At 38.5% G+C, this 15,054-nt stretch overlaps 1 protein-coding gene across 1 annotated transcript in view; it reads left to right on the forward strand.

The window, feature by feature from the left end:
• RP1 (RP1 axonemal microtubule associated) overlaps positions 1-15,054 on the forward strand; it is a 341,437-nt gene that overhangs the window by 223,665 nt on the left and 102,718 nt on the right. Inside the window, exons 25-26 of the mRNA XM_063669462.1 lie at positions 3,549-3,607; positions 3,931-3,975. Coding sequence (XP_063525532.1) covers positions 3,549-3,607; positions 3,931-3,975 — 104 coding nt within the window. The remainder of the gene's footprint in view (positions 1-3,548; positions 3,608-3,930; positions 3,976-15,054) is intronic.

Raw genomic sequence — 15,054 nt, forward strand, 5'->3', positions numbered from 1 at the left:
AATTTATGCATTTATTTATTTTCAAAATAAGTCAGCTTGTCTACAAATGGTTTTATTTTCCCTTTCTGGGAAAAGAGGGGGAGATGATGAATGATATAGACAAAAAAGATGTTGAAATTTTGATAAAGTACAGAAATGTAAAATACAATTTTTATAGGGAGAAGGGAATAATAAAAATTATCATGAGGCAGTGAGCAATCATTTAACTTTACTGATTTTTTTTTTCTGAAAGAGGCCACTATTAATCATTTCTTGCTATTCTGAGCATGTATTTGTGCTGCTGCAGATTTCTGTGCTCTTCTTTGTCAGTTTACGCCATTCCTTGGTGCGAAAGTGACAAGTAGTGATGGTAGGAAACTGACAGAATGAGGTGCAGGGATGAGTCTTGCTCATTTTTGGGGGATGGGGGTGGAGACAGAATCTTCAAATATTTCTTCTGCCATTTTCAATGTGAAAGTGTGCCAAATATAAAATATATCTCAGACCAAATAAAATCTGTACTACTCCTTACCTCATTATACATCTTCCCCAGCAAAACACCCTATATGTTTTAAGGCAGGAGCAACCCAACACATTCCACAATTGTCTACTTTAATTTTAAAAGACTAAGAGAATTTTTGCCCCTGTCTTTGTGTTTCCTAGCTAGGCCAGTGAAAGGGAGCTCCCTGGTGACATAGGGGTTTAGGCATTCTTTAGCTGATGGCTGCAGAGAATGGATTGTGTTCTTTGTCAAGCAACCTTCTCCTGCTTGCTTTTTATTCCACTCCTTTAATATCATCACTGCACCTCTCAAGCCACACTGCTCCAATTCTCCCATCTGTTCACTGGCTTTGGGGGAATTTTCTTGTCCTAATGCAAAAACTTGCTTCACTATCCAAGGCCTACTGTTTTATGGCACATCTGAGAAAAGTAGGATGGTTGTTGGTTGACTGGCAGTCACCCCAATATATTTTCTGTAACACAACTGTGTACAAGGCACTGTGTTTGGCAGTCAGAAAATGCAGTAGTAACTATTTTACCATAATACATTTATGTATGTTTAATTCTGTATCCTTTGTGTAGGTACAATTATTATCCATAATTTACAAATGAGGAAACTGAGGGTTACAAAGATTAAGAACATGGGGCAAGGTTGCACAAGTAGTAGATGTTGAAGCCAGGTTTTGAAACAAGGCAATCTGACTCTACTTGAAATTTAAAGTCTGTATTTTTTTTTTTTTTTTTTGAGATGGCATCTCGCTCTGTCACCCAGGCTGGAGTGCAGTAGAGCGATCTCAGCCCACTGCAACCCCTGCCTCCCAGGTTCAAGTGATTCTCCTGCCTCAGCCTCCTGAGTAGCTGAGATAACAGGTGTGTGCCAATAAGCCTGGCCAATTTTTGGATTTTTTGTAGAGATGGGGTTTCACCATGTTGGCCAGGCTGGTTTTGAACTCCTGCCCTCAAGTGATCCACCCGCCTTGGCCTCCCAAAGTGCTGGGATTACAGATGTGAGCCACCTTGCTGGGCCTAAAGTCTGTATTTTTAAACATGAAGCTGACTGTCTTTATTCTGGCATATAAAGTAAACTCTTTACATACATAATAATGTAGCTGGAAAGATGGGATACATAAACCAAAACATAACCAGTAAAGTAAGATTGCGTAATTAGGGGCTAAGTAAATGTGCAAAATATATTGTATGTGTGTTATTAGCTTCTAGAGGAGGAAAGAACACTGTGAGCTAAAATGGTCAGAAGGAAATGGGATTTCTCATAGCTTTGGAAAAATGGAGAGATGAGCAATCCTGACAGCTGGGTAGGACTGCGAGCTCACAGTTCGCCTTTATACCCGACACCTTCCCATTATCTGCTGATTGCAAGGCTAGTGTGGTGGCGTCAGTCTTACAGCTCAGACTTTTAAGTTCCTTGACGTTGTCAGATCCTTGAGTAACCCACACACAACCCCTACCCCTACGTCATCTTGTCCAGCAGCCTCCTGTGCGTCAGCCACATGGAATCTCATTGGACTCTGTACCTTTGCCAGTGCTGTTGTCTCTCTCTACGGTGCCCTTTCTGACCTACTTATTGTTCAACCTTCAGCTCAAGTATCACCTCTTTGTTTAATTTTTTTGTTCTTCATTCCTTTGCTCTTCCCCATTCCTGCAATTGAATTGGTCAGTCTCTTTTTCTGCTCCTATAACATTTGTATTTAAGTGACTCTCCACACTTTGTTACGATTATATCTTTACATATCTGTTTCCTTCTGTTTTACACTGGAAGCTCCTCAGGTCATGTTTCTTCTCTCTTTTGTTTTTCTTGTAGTCCCAGCACTTAGGAAAATGCCTGCACACACAGGGCACTTTCTAAGTATGTACTGAATGGATAGATGGAAGGATGGAAGGAATGAGAGTATGTGTAAGTGTGTGGGATAGCAATAACCGTGGTTTTTGTGGTATAATAATAAAATTGATATACCATGTAATACTACAAAAAATGCTTGTACATGACTTTTCATTTCAGCTTCACAACACTGCTATGAGGCACGTAATTTAGTCAAAGAAAGTAAGCTTCAAGAGGGTAAGATCACAAAGCCAGTAAATGGCAAAGCTGGTTTTCTGAGTCCAATCTTGACCTTTTCTTCAAAAGGGAGCTTCTAACACTAAAGTTTACCTGGTTTAGGGGGAAGCTCCAGGAGGATCAGCTATTAGCTCACCCTAAGCATGTTTTCCAACATGATAGTATTTTCACCAACTTTTATGGTTATATTCTTTTTTTTTTTTTTTTTTTGAGACGGAGTCTCACTCTGTCGCCCAGGCTGGAGTGCAGTGGCACGATCTCAGCTTACTGCAGTAGTAGCTGGGACTACTGGCGCCCACCACCACGCCCAGCTAATTTTTTGTATTTTAAGTAGAGATGGGGTTTCACCGTGTTAGCCAGGATGGTCTCGATCTCCTGACCTCGTGATCCACCTGCCTTGGCCTCCCAAAGTGCTAGGATTACAGGCGTGAGCCACCATACCTGGCCAATGGTAATATTCTTTTTGCAAACACTGAGGAAGAGATTTTAGGGGAAGCCAGGTGAAAGCAAGACAGAAACTCTCATAGAGGAAATATTAAAATAGGGAGTCTATTTTTCTGTGCCAAGTTTCCCTGCAATCAATGTGCAGGCCATATTTTCTAGGCTGGCCCAGGTACCATGCTCAAATTCTGAAACCCGCCCTTGCCCTTTTCTCCAGCCTGGTACTGGGAGTGCTCTGCTGGAGCCCCAGTTGCTTTTATGGGTGATAGTGATAGAGGACTGACAAACCTGGAGAGGTGGGTGGTTAGCAGGGTTAGCAACGTATATATTTCATTCTTCAAGCCACAGGTATGATTCTTACCATTCTTAGTGTTATGATGAATATGTAATAGGATGGATTGTGTTTGACTATATAAAAAGCAATTTTATAGTTAACATTTAGTGTGCAAAATTAACGCAGAATCAACCTTATTTTAAAATTGAGAAAATCAGAAATTAATTTTCTCTCTATTTTCTCCTCTCTCTTTCTTTTTCTCTCTCTCTTTTTCCTCAGATGGCTTCCTTTCATGTCTCAGGGCATAATTCATTCAGAAATTGAACTTTATCTTCAAGGTGAGGATTACTGAAACCATCAGTAGAAGAAAGTACAAGATGATTTTGTTACATCTGGACATCATGGAACACTATTCCCCAGTTTTCCTCAGAACATCCCCTTTGACATTTATCTTTTATTGTTGGATTTATAGTATTCCTCACAGTGAAATAAAAACGTATGTAAAGCTGTGTCTTAGAATGTTAATATGCCCTACTTGAAGTTAAAAATCAACGTAAGGATTTGCCCCTGTTAAAGAGTTAAACTCACGTTTCTTCTTTTCCCACTTACAATGTCATCAGACAGATCTATTATTAACTGCACTTCACTTTTATTTTTGCAGAAATGCAAATAAATCATCAACCTAAAATACAAGAGGAAGCAAATGGTAAATGTTGTTGCCACTTTTCATCTCTTAATCATCTGAAATAATCCATTTCTGTTTCAAGATTACCAGCCTTACACATTTTTTATAGTACATTCTTATTGAGTTTAACTATTGATTGAAAAATACTTAAAATGAACACAGGAATAAGCATTATAGTTGATTTATAAAGAAACTAACAGCAACTTTAGCCCCAAATGCTTTTTTCCTTAATGCTTCTCTTCAATAATTTAAATATATATGGAAAATAATTATTTTCCAAATGGTTAAATTATATTAACTTCTTTTAATTGTACTTTCTAAAAAACTTATTTGCATATTGGTTTCTTAGTTTTCTTTTAAAGTCTTTTGTAGTTATCTTTTTCTATTAGGTTCTCTTCAAATCAATCTGCAATTATAGTACTAATATGTTACATTTTTAAAGTCGATCTGAATGAAATGGATAAATACTGTTTACTAATATGCATACCAGGTTACCACATCTCTATGTTTTCAAAAATGGATGTACTTTCTACAGTGGTTTGAAACTAGGCAAAGGTTAGTGCTAACATTATTTTATTCATGAAGTCCTATAATGATGAAGATGGCTGCTGAGACATAAACAGTTCAAGCTTAAACTAGCATTCTTATCTATTTGTATTAGGAACTGTGTTCAGCTTAGTTTTTGTTATTTATTTTGTAAGGAAAAGTCTGTTCATATGTCCGACTCTTAGTGTGGTCATAATTTTACTAATGTTCCAGAATTTCTTAATAATTTTAAGGGACCTCAAGAGGTCTGTGTCTTATAATAAACCATCAAGTAATAAGGCTTGAAATGACATTCTAAGTAGAAAAATTATCCATTAATACCAGAACTTGGGGGGGCATATGTCAGTAATAAAGGCTAATAGTTTTTAAATGAAGGTTATAATTAAGGCTGAAAATATCAGAAGTCCTTTGTCAATAATGTAAGCCATGTAATCAACATCAGTGATGTCAAACATGAAGTTGTAATGTGCAGGGAAGGTGTTGACCTAGGACTTTGTTAGATATACTTCACCAAATTTGATTAAAATAAGCTATTTTAAAATGCTTGCTTGTAATTAATTATTTCTGTTGTCTTATTTTATGGCCTCATTAAAATGTATATTTTTTATAGTTCAAAAGTAGATTAGTCAAAGACTAATGAGTTTAGTTAGTTCATGATACACTGTCATTGTGAATGGTTCTGTCTTATTTCATTTTTAAATTCTAAATAATGCAACCTTTAATATTTCTTGGGATATGATTCTGGAAATACATTAGTGATCTCATAGTTATGTGAATGAGCTAATTTATGGTGTAGAAAGAACCTTGAAAGGTTAAGCAGTCTAATTTATTGAGGCAGTGTTACATTGTGGTTAAGAATGTTGAAAAGCAAACATGAGTCTTAGATTTTGAAAGTATATGAAGCACATGTATGTCATTTATGCCTTTCTATGTAGCTTCAGGGGGAAGAAAGTGGACCAAAATGCTATTTAAATTTAAAGGAGAAAAGGAAAAAGGACTCAACTAAGTTATTTTTACTTTCATTTTGAGGTGATTAACACTAAGTGCAATTATGCACCATTACTAACTCCTAGCCATGTTTAATTAATTCCCACAATCATCTGGGACATGTTTTCTAAACCTTGACACCTTATAATCTTAAATATTTATAATTCATATAGGTAAAATCATTCTTCGTAGCAAAACTAACTACATTACTCAGTTAGACTGAACTTGGCTGTGAGAGAATATTTTCAGTATCCGTTGCTGGATTGAGTTTCTTCATTGTTATCAGTGCCTTTGGCATATTGCTCTTCTATCCAGCCACATACTAAGCCCCCTCACTAACTCCAATAAATTTATATTAATTATATAATAAAAATAAATTTAAATTCTAGTTCTAGAAGTTCTTTCAAGATACAATTTGAATGATCTATGAAGACCATATCATATGTGAATAACGACACCTTTTATTATCCTAATATGCTGTCTAGGTCCCTGATACAATGTGGAATAGAAGCAGTGATGGTAACATTAATAGTGAATGCGTATATTATTTGCTGTGTAGTCTAAGTGTTCCAGAAAAATTTATATATTTCATCCTCCAGTAACCCTATGGGATAGGTTGTATAATTATTCCACTTCATAGGTGATGAAACTAAAGGACAGAGAGGTTTTTATAACTTGCCTAAAGTCACATAAACAGATTTAGAATTTGAATGCAAGTGGTTCAACTTCAGGGACTGTACTGTTCTTGCTTTAGAGGGACTGATTTTCACTGCCCACTGCCCCCAGTCACTAAAAATGTGTGAGTGAGAGAGTATTTATCTTCTGTATCTTTGGATTTATCTTGTTGTGTTATTTTTTTAACCTATTAAGCTAGATTTAGCTTTTATCCTTGTTTCAGATCCAAGTGAAAGGATGTTTTTAATTGTCAGGGGAGATTATTATTGTTATTATATTTCATATTACTCTTTTCTCAACCAGAACCTTTGTGGGGACAGGTTGGGTTTTTGATAAGCTCCTTTTACTACCCCTTATTTGGAGCCCAACCTTTCACTAAGGGTGTATCCCCCTTTGGCTTACTTCAAAAGTCTCAGGTCCAGCTCCCACCCTTGTGTGGCCATCGCCACTCATTCTCCTGGCTTGGAGTGTTGGCATCCATCACACCTGCAGTCCTCGCCTTCTTGTTTGCTGAGTGCTCACCACTCACTTTCAGCTAGTGGCCCCTTTTATTATTATTATTAGTGTGCAGTGGATAATTTTTCTTACTTCCTTGAGATTAGAGTAATGTACTAAAAACATTTTTTTTTGTAATTTATCCAGAATCTCATTGTATTATAGTGAGATGGCTTTAAAAATACCATCTCAGGTCCAGGTGCGGTGGCTCATGCCTGTAATCCCAGCATTTTGGGAGGCCGAGGTGGCCTGATCACTTGAGGTCAGGAGTTTGAGACCAGCCTGGCCAACATGGTGAAACTTGGTCTCTACTAAAAGTACAATAATTAGCTGAGCATGGTAGTGCATGCCTGTAATCCCAACTACTAGGGAAGCTGAGGCAGGAGAATTGCTTGAACCCAGGTGGCAGAGGTTGCAGTGAACCTAGATGGCACCACTGCACTCCAGCCTGGGCAACAGATCAAGACCCTGTCTCAAAAAACTAACTAAATAAATAAAATACCATCTCAGAAACTCTGGCTCAGAAGTGTAAGAACCTTGTCCTCAGTCAAGCAGTTAGTAAATGAAAGAACTGATATTGGAACTTAGCTCTTAACCATTATACAAAACTGTTTCATTTTAATGACTCAGCTTCCTACATGCACTCAAGGATTTCTGATTTGAGGGATTTAAAAATTCTTGGAGCACTTACTCACATATTTATAGGCAATGCTAACTCTTTGTAGTATGATCATTAACAATTTGGTAGATTATGTGTGGTAAAGATTATTAAAATACCTTTTCTCTCTTCTCAATTCTGTTACCTATACATGCTTGGCTGGCCTCACTGCCCAAATAGTGTCTGCTCAAAGAAAGAAAATTAAATGTAATGATTAGTCTCAGCTAAACATGATTAAGAACATAAAATATTCTATCACATCATCATGCATTCTGAGTCAACTATTGATGGTTTTGTATTGCCTTTTACTCTGATCATTCAGGGTACAATTTCCTATGGTGGTGTGGATAATGACAAGGTAACAGCCTACCCCTTGTGTTGGAGCCTTCTGCCTGTTGTGTCAGCCTCATTTCCTCCACAGGAAGACACATCGTGGCACCGGGGAGCCTGGGCAGGCCTCAGGAATCAGTGTCTCAAATGAGTGTGCATAATTTGTGAAGCTGAGATGCCAGAGGAACCATTTTCAGGATTGCCTCGTCAGTCCCAACATACAGAGCCTGAAACTAGGTTAATGAATTCCAGCAGGGCTAAGTGGGAAAAGAGAAGTCAACTTGTGAACAAGTTTAGAATCAAAAGAAGAGAAGGTGAGCCAAGACGAATTCTCCCAGCAGAGGCCAGATGTTGCTGTGACTTACTGTTTGGTGCCTAAAACCTTTGGCATAGGCATGTCAGGAAGTGTTAAGTGAGCAACCAGGAAGACAGTGCAGCGCTTCTCATGCCCTGGCTGGGTTTAGCTTCATTTGCTCCCAAATTAAATAGCTAGTGTTTAGTTTTTATTTGATTCTAGAACATTGGCTCACACCTTCTTTTTGGTTTCAGACTAAATACCCATAACTCAACATAGCAGTGGAACGGAATGGATTTGACACTGAAACTGTAATATAATATACTCAGCATCTTCAAATATCCAACAGCCTTGCAGAAACATCACCATCAAAAGCCTACTCCTCAACCACTTTGTATTTATAAATAATTCACAGAAAGCATAGAATGGTTTGGGGTGAAATAGACTTACTCAATCAGAGTATGTCTTGTTAATCTGAAGCAAGTTTTCTAAACCTTGGGACTACTGACATTTCAGCTTGGACAACTTTTTGTTGTGGGGGACTGTCATAAATATCAGGGTGTTTGGCAGCTTTCCTGGGTTCTACTCACCCACTGGATGTCAATAGCATGCACCTAGTTGTGATGACAAAAAAAAAAAAATGTCTCCAGACATCAACAAATGTCTCCAAGTGGCAAACTCACCCAGAGTTGAGAACTGCTGACCTAGAAAATAGTGGTTCTGCTGCAAAAGTGGTCAGAGAGGTGTGGAGATGGGGAAGCCTGGAAGGAGAATGTGGGAGACTGTTTGCTAAAAATGTCTGTAACTGCAGCATTTTCTGTGCTCTTCTGAACTTAACAAAAGGTGGAATCAGCCTGGGCAGACATTTGAAACTGTCATGACTAACTGTAAAGCAGAAATGATACTATGTGACATTTTTGCTGTACACTATTAGGTCATAAAAGATGACACCACTCCTGCCTGGCTCACTTTCTGGGAATGTTAGCCTTTCGAATCCAGCCACTGTCCTGTGAGAAAGCGACCTTATAGAGAAGTCTGCATGGAAAGGAATGAAGGCCATTGCTCTGACCCCTGGCTGTGCTTGCAGCCAGCACCACCTTGCCAGTCACATTGAGAGAGCCATCTTGGAAGCAAATCCTCCCAGCCACAGCTGAACTGCCCCAGTTGACACTATGTGGAGCAGAGATAATCCTTCCCTGCTAAGCGTGGTCCAAATTATACTTTCAAGGGCATAAGAAATGACTGTCATTGTTTTGCGCCATTAAGTTTTAGGATAGTTTGTTATGCGGGAGTAGACCACGGTAGCAGTAGAATTGGTAGTGGATAGGCTCATACAGACCTGCATACATAGGTCAAGACTTGGATTCTAAATATACTGAAGACCATGAATTGCTCTCCTAATGACCAGCACACAGTAATGTGGGTCTGAAAGTAGATTTGAATCTAGTAGATTGCTTAGGATGTTGGGACACAAAGAACTCAGGAATTGTTAGCAAATGCAGTCGGCCTTCTGTACTTGCAGGTCCTACATCCCCAGATTCCATCAACCACAGATCAAAAAGTTCCAGAAAAAAACCCAAACAATAAAAAATAATAATATAACAACAGAAAGTAATACACATTTAAAAAACACTATTTATACGGCATTTATACTGTATTAGTTATAAGTAATCTAGAGAAGATTTAATGTATATGGGAGGATGTGCATAGGTTATATGCAAATATTGTGCCATTTTGTTGTTGTTTTTGTTTGGTTAGTTTATTTTTTAGAGACAGGGTCTTGCTCTGTCACCCAGGGTAGAGTGCAGTGGCATGATCATAGCTCACTGCAGCCTTGACCTCTTGGCCTCAAGGGATCCTCCTGCCTCGGCCTCCTGAGCAGCTGGGACTACGGGCATATGCCACCATGCCCAGCTAATTAAAAAAAAATTGTAGAGACAAGATCTCACTGTATTGCCCAGAATGGGCTTGATGTTCCCACCTTGGCCTGCCAAAGCACTGGGATTACAGATGTGAGCTACTATTCTTGGCCAACTAGGCCATTTTCTATAAGGGACTTGAGCTTCTTTGGATTTTGATATGATGGGGCGTCCTGGAACTAATCTCCCTGGAACACCAAAAGATGACTATAGTCAAAGGAAGGCAAGTCAAGTTTTCCATGTAAGCCAAGATAAGGTGGGTGACTAAAGAGGCAATGGGACGTGGAAGAGGTTTGGCAGCAAGTATCAAGGATACACGGGAAGGGAATTTGGGATGAGGACAAGGTGGAAATGCCAAGGCTGAGCTGCTAGAATCCAGGTTGAAAATGATCACAGGGAACCTAGGGCACCTGGAAAGAATTTGATATTTAACTGTCACACTCTCCTCCCTGTTAAGCGTCAAGATTTGAGGTGGAGTTGAATGTACTAAATAGGCAGGGGATGCATGGTAAACTGCACTAAAGTATAGTTGTCCTACCTGAATAGTGATACGACAAGCTCTCACATGCGGGAGGCTGCTGAGTGTTCCAGTTAGCAGTGCAGATTCTGAATCTTGACTGCACCACTTACTCACTGCATGGCATGGGAAATCACTGTATTTCTTTGTGCCTCGGTTTCTTTCCTATAAAATGTAGGTAATAGTAGAAACTCTTAGGATTATTGTGAGAATTAAATACTATCCATAAAGCACCTTGAACAGAGCCTAATACATCTTATGTATCCAATAAACATTAGCTTTTAAACTGTATGTTTCACTTGTAATGGAACCTATCCCTGTCTTGAGAGCTGTGGCTGTAGTCCCACTGTGCACGTGTTTGGACTACAGCAAGCACTTCCCACCCGGTTGGCTGACTCTGTCACTCTTTACTACATCATACAATAATCGGTGGTAAATAATCACAGGAATAACAAGAGATTCATCTTAGACCAATATCAAGATAAAATAGGTAACAGATTCATTTCTGATAATGTTTTATGGTTGTTTTCTGGACTTAAAGTGGAGAAAATTGAGCACTGGTCAAAACCATTTTAATCTAGGAAGCATAACTGTTTCTAATTCAGTGTCAAATTTATCCCAACTCCTGTGGTAGTCAGCACAGAATTTCTCTATTGCTTTACATGTATAATAGGATTAATGATATTTGTCTCCTGAAAGAATAAAAATATTTGTAAAGCACTTAAAAATTAAAAAAAATCTCATGATCCTCTTATGAGGTTGTATTTTGAAGGACTTGTGAATTTATATACATAGAATTATTTGGAGATAAAATTAATAAAAATTAGAATAATCTGTCGTGTTTACAGTATCTTTGCTAAATCTCATTTAAATATATTTACATGACCTTGAAAATGTGGATCATACAAGGTCAATATTGTTTCCATTATCTTTGTGCTAATAATAAGATCAATTATGAGGCAAATAACAATATCCTTGTCCTTTGTGTGAAAAATGACACTAATGACACATCATCAGAAGGACTTGTTTTTGTTAATTGATAAATAGTTATATATTGTACTGAAACAATCTTAATGGCATCTTGAATATCCTTCCTCATAGAGGCAGCCTTGCTTTTCAAAATACATTTTAATGGATCCCAAAACGTTTCATAAATCACCCATTCATTTTTTGAAAGGCTATTATGTGCCAAGTGTTGTATTAGGCACTGAGAATACAGAGACATTTAAGGCCAAAATTTGCCCTTCAGGGGCTTACAATCTGGGTGGGGAGGGTCCTGATCTGTCAAGGCACTTATTTGCATGTCCAAATGTTGAAGTGTGCCAGGGTCCAGTATAGGCATGAGAGGGAGAGTGGTTCATTCTGGTTACAGGGAGGAATGTTTGTTAATGCTTCTTCTTCTTTTTTTTTTTTTTTTGTGTGTGTGTGTGAGATGGAGTCTCACTCTGTTGCCCAGGCTGGAGTGCAGTGACATGATCTTGGCTCACTGCAACTTCCACCTCCCGGGTTCAAGCAATTCTTCTGCCTCAGCCTCCTGAGTAGCTGGGACTACAGGCGTGCACCACCATGCTCGGTTAATTTTTGTGTTTTCAGGAGAGACGGAGTTTCATCATATTGGGCAGGCTGGTCTCAAACTCCTGACCTTGTGATCCGCCCACCTCGGCCTCCCAAAGTGCTGGGATTACAGGCATGAGCCACCACGCCTGGCCATGTTAATGCTTCTTAAGAGAAGGTGACCTTTGAGCTAGGGTGTTCACCAGTGAGAGGAGAGAGGTGAAAGAGAGGACATTTTGGCTGAAAGATTTTAGTCCAAGTCCTGGAGGAAGAAAGAAGCCTTTTAGGATAGCTGAAGGCTGGCACAAGGGAAGGTCGCTGTGTGAGAGGGAGGCTGTAGAGGGGGTCAGTGGCTACTTGGAGGTGGGTGTTATGGGCAGTGGTCATCAATATTATAAAAAGAGCTAGATTAGACATTTGACAGGCATGCCAATCTGTATGTAATATTACGTCAGCATGGATGTAATGATAGAGAAAGTTTTATTTATTCTGACCTCTCCTCACCACCTAAAATCTGGGGGATTCTCACAGGGCTTTTATGGAGGTAGATCTGTTCAACTTTTGAACTTTATCCCCCCAGGTCACCTGCAGTTCTCCTCCATCTTTCCCTGCCACAACCCTCAACTTCTCCACCAAGTAAGAGCCAAACAAACATTTCACACACAGGGCTCTTGGTCTTTTTAGGCTGTCTTAATCTACCCCTGATTATTATAGTCAGGGAAGTGAGAGGCTGCAGTCTGCAGAGACGTGCTGGGTTTTTTCGCTTTCACTGAATATTCCTTTGCCCTCCTCTGTCAAGGTAAGAGTCATGGGAACATATTTGCTGTCCAATGAGGCAAAGCAGACTGTCCCATCATTTTTATTATTGAATTGCAGTGACTTAGGGCAAGCAGATGTGAAGAGTGTTTTCCCTTAGTATGCTCAACTAACAATTGCATGTAAGAGCTTAATTTACATGCATCCTCTCTGCATTTCTTTTGAGTATTCAGTGGGTAGTTGCCAAGTATCTGAAAACATGTCTAGACACAGATGTTTCTATATTCAAAAACAGGGTTAATTTTCTGAACTACAAAGTCAAATGCATGTAACCCCTGTAACAGAATACACAGAATAAGGTAAAGAAAAAAGTTATGATCTAAGGAAGGGCTATTGAACTTCACTAGCTGTAGCAACTTTGCTCACCAAAATAACCGTGCTTTCCTGAGAATACACTTCCAATTGATAAGAAAACAATGGGAAGGAAACAGTTAATGACAGGTCTGTAATCTAATTTTTTCCTCTACCAGGGAGACATGAAAGAGGTGACTCAGTCAAATCCCCTTGCATACATGCTAATAACTAGACATCCTGATAAAAATGCTAATGGTATTTATAAGTAAAAAGATAATGGAGAGCCCTTATCTGTGAAATGCTTTCAACAGCTATTCTAGTTATCTATTGCTGTGTGAAAAACCACCCCCAAACTCAGTGGCTGAAAACAATAATTTGTTATTATCTTTACCTTTCAGTGGGTTAACATGGCTCAGCTAGGTAATTTTTTGCGTGGAGCTTCTCACACAACTTTAGTTAGTGCTGCAGTTGCAGACATCTGAAGAGATAGCTCCCCCATGCTGCCAGCTGATGAGCCTGGGTTAGGCTTTTCAGGCCATATGGTCTCTGTTGCAACTACTCAACTCTGCTGTTGTAGTGTGAAAGCACCCATGTACAACACATAAACAAATGAGCATGGCGTCATTCCAATGAAACTTAATTACAAAAACAGGTGGCAGGCCGGATTTGGCCCATGGGCCATAGTTTGCCACCCCCGGACTATGATGTCTGCGAGGGAAAAATGCTTGTCCTGTGTCCTGCTAGTGAATCATTAGTAAACTCAGTATTAGGTAAGATGTATAAACTGTGTGGAGTTTGATTGATCATCAAACTCACTTCTTCCCTTAGAGTCTCTCGAATGTTAAACACAATGTTTGTGCATAATGTGGACACAATATCTGTAAGTCAACTTGTCAACAGATATTAATTTAATTCCAATTGTTGGCCTACATTACACTTGATGTTCCACATTCATGGATTCAACCAACAGCAGATAAAAGTATTTTTAAAAAGGAAGGTAGTGTCTGTACTGAACACGTACAGACTTTTTTCTTGTCATTGTTACCTAAACAATACATTCTAACAACTATTTACATTACATTTATATAGTATTAGGTATTAGAGGTAATCTAGACATGATTTAAAGTATACAAAAGGATGTGTGTGTGTTATACAGAAATACTACACCATTGTATATCAGGGACTTGGGCATCTACTGGTGTTGGTATCTATGGGGGTTTCTGGAACCAATCCTCCACAGATACTGAGGAACAACTGTAGGCTGAAGTTCGGAATTCTCTAGGTCAGTTTTACGTATACTGATTGCATGTGGTTGCATGAGAATGGAAATGGCAGAGCACATAATTCTCGTTGTAAATATGGAAGATCCTGTTAGACTTTACTTCATTGTTGAGAAGAAATCTGAATTTATTATGGAATATTTGGAGATCATAGAGTATATCCAAACTACTTTAAAAGTATTTTTAATACAAAAGAAAAGTAAGCCTCCTAAGGCTGTGGTTTCCAAGAAAATTTCCTTTTATCTACAGTAGGGTTTATTTAAATGAAAGACATTGCTATAGTATCTCCCTCAATTTAAGCTTGGAAAAGAGAATGAAAGGGCACAGCCTGAGGTAGATTGTCAGTAATGGCTTATTGCATAGTCAACGAACTTTTTTTAAACCTTTCAAAACATTGTAAATGTAAGATAAATATTTAGACTTCAATTACGTGGAATTTTCTTTCTTCCTTTGAAAACTCTAATAGAAGTAATTTTTCAAAGGGATTAACAGATGACAACATTTTTTGATATGAGTCCTTGGGGTTGAATAGACAGCAGCTATAAGGCAAAGGAAAAAAAAAAAAGAAACGTATAGATAAAATATCCGAAGTCATATTCTTTTGATTTTTTTGGTGAAAAAAGTTTTGCAATAGAAAATTACAGACAAATGCTTGTAATTTTGGCACACATACAACCAATACAAAAACTGTAAACATATTTTTAGCCCTGTTATAAATAAATTCTTTCATAGGG

The sequence above is a fragment of the Pongo pygmaeus genome, chromosome 7, assembly GCF_028885625.2.
Source record: "Pongo pygmaeus isolate AG05252 chromosome 7, NHGRI_mPonPyg2-v2.0_pri, whole genome shotgun sequence".
Taxonomy (NCBI): domain Eukaryota; kingdom Metazoa; phylum Chordata; class Mammalia; order Primates; family Hominidae; genus Pongo; species Pongo pygmaeus.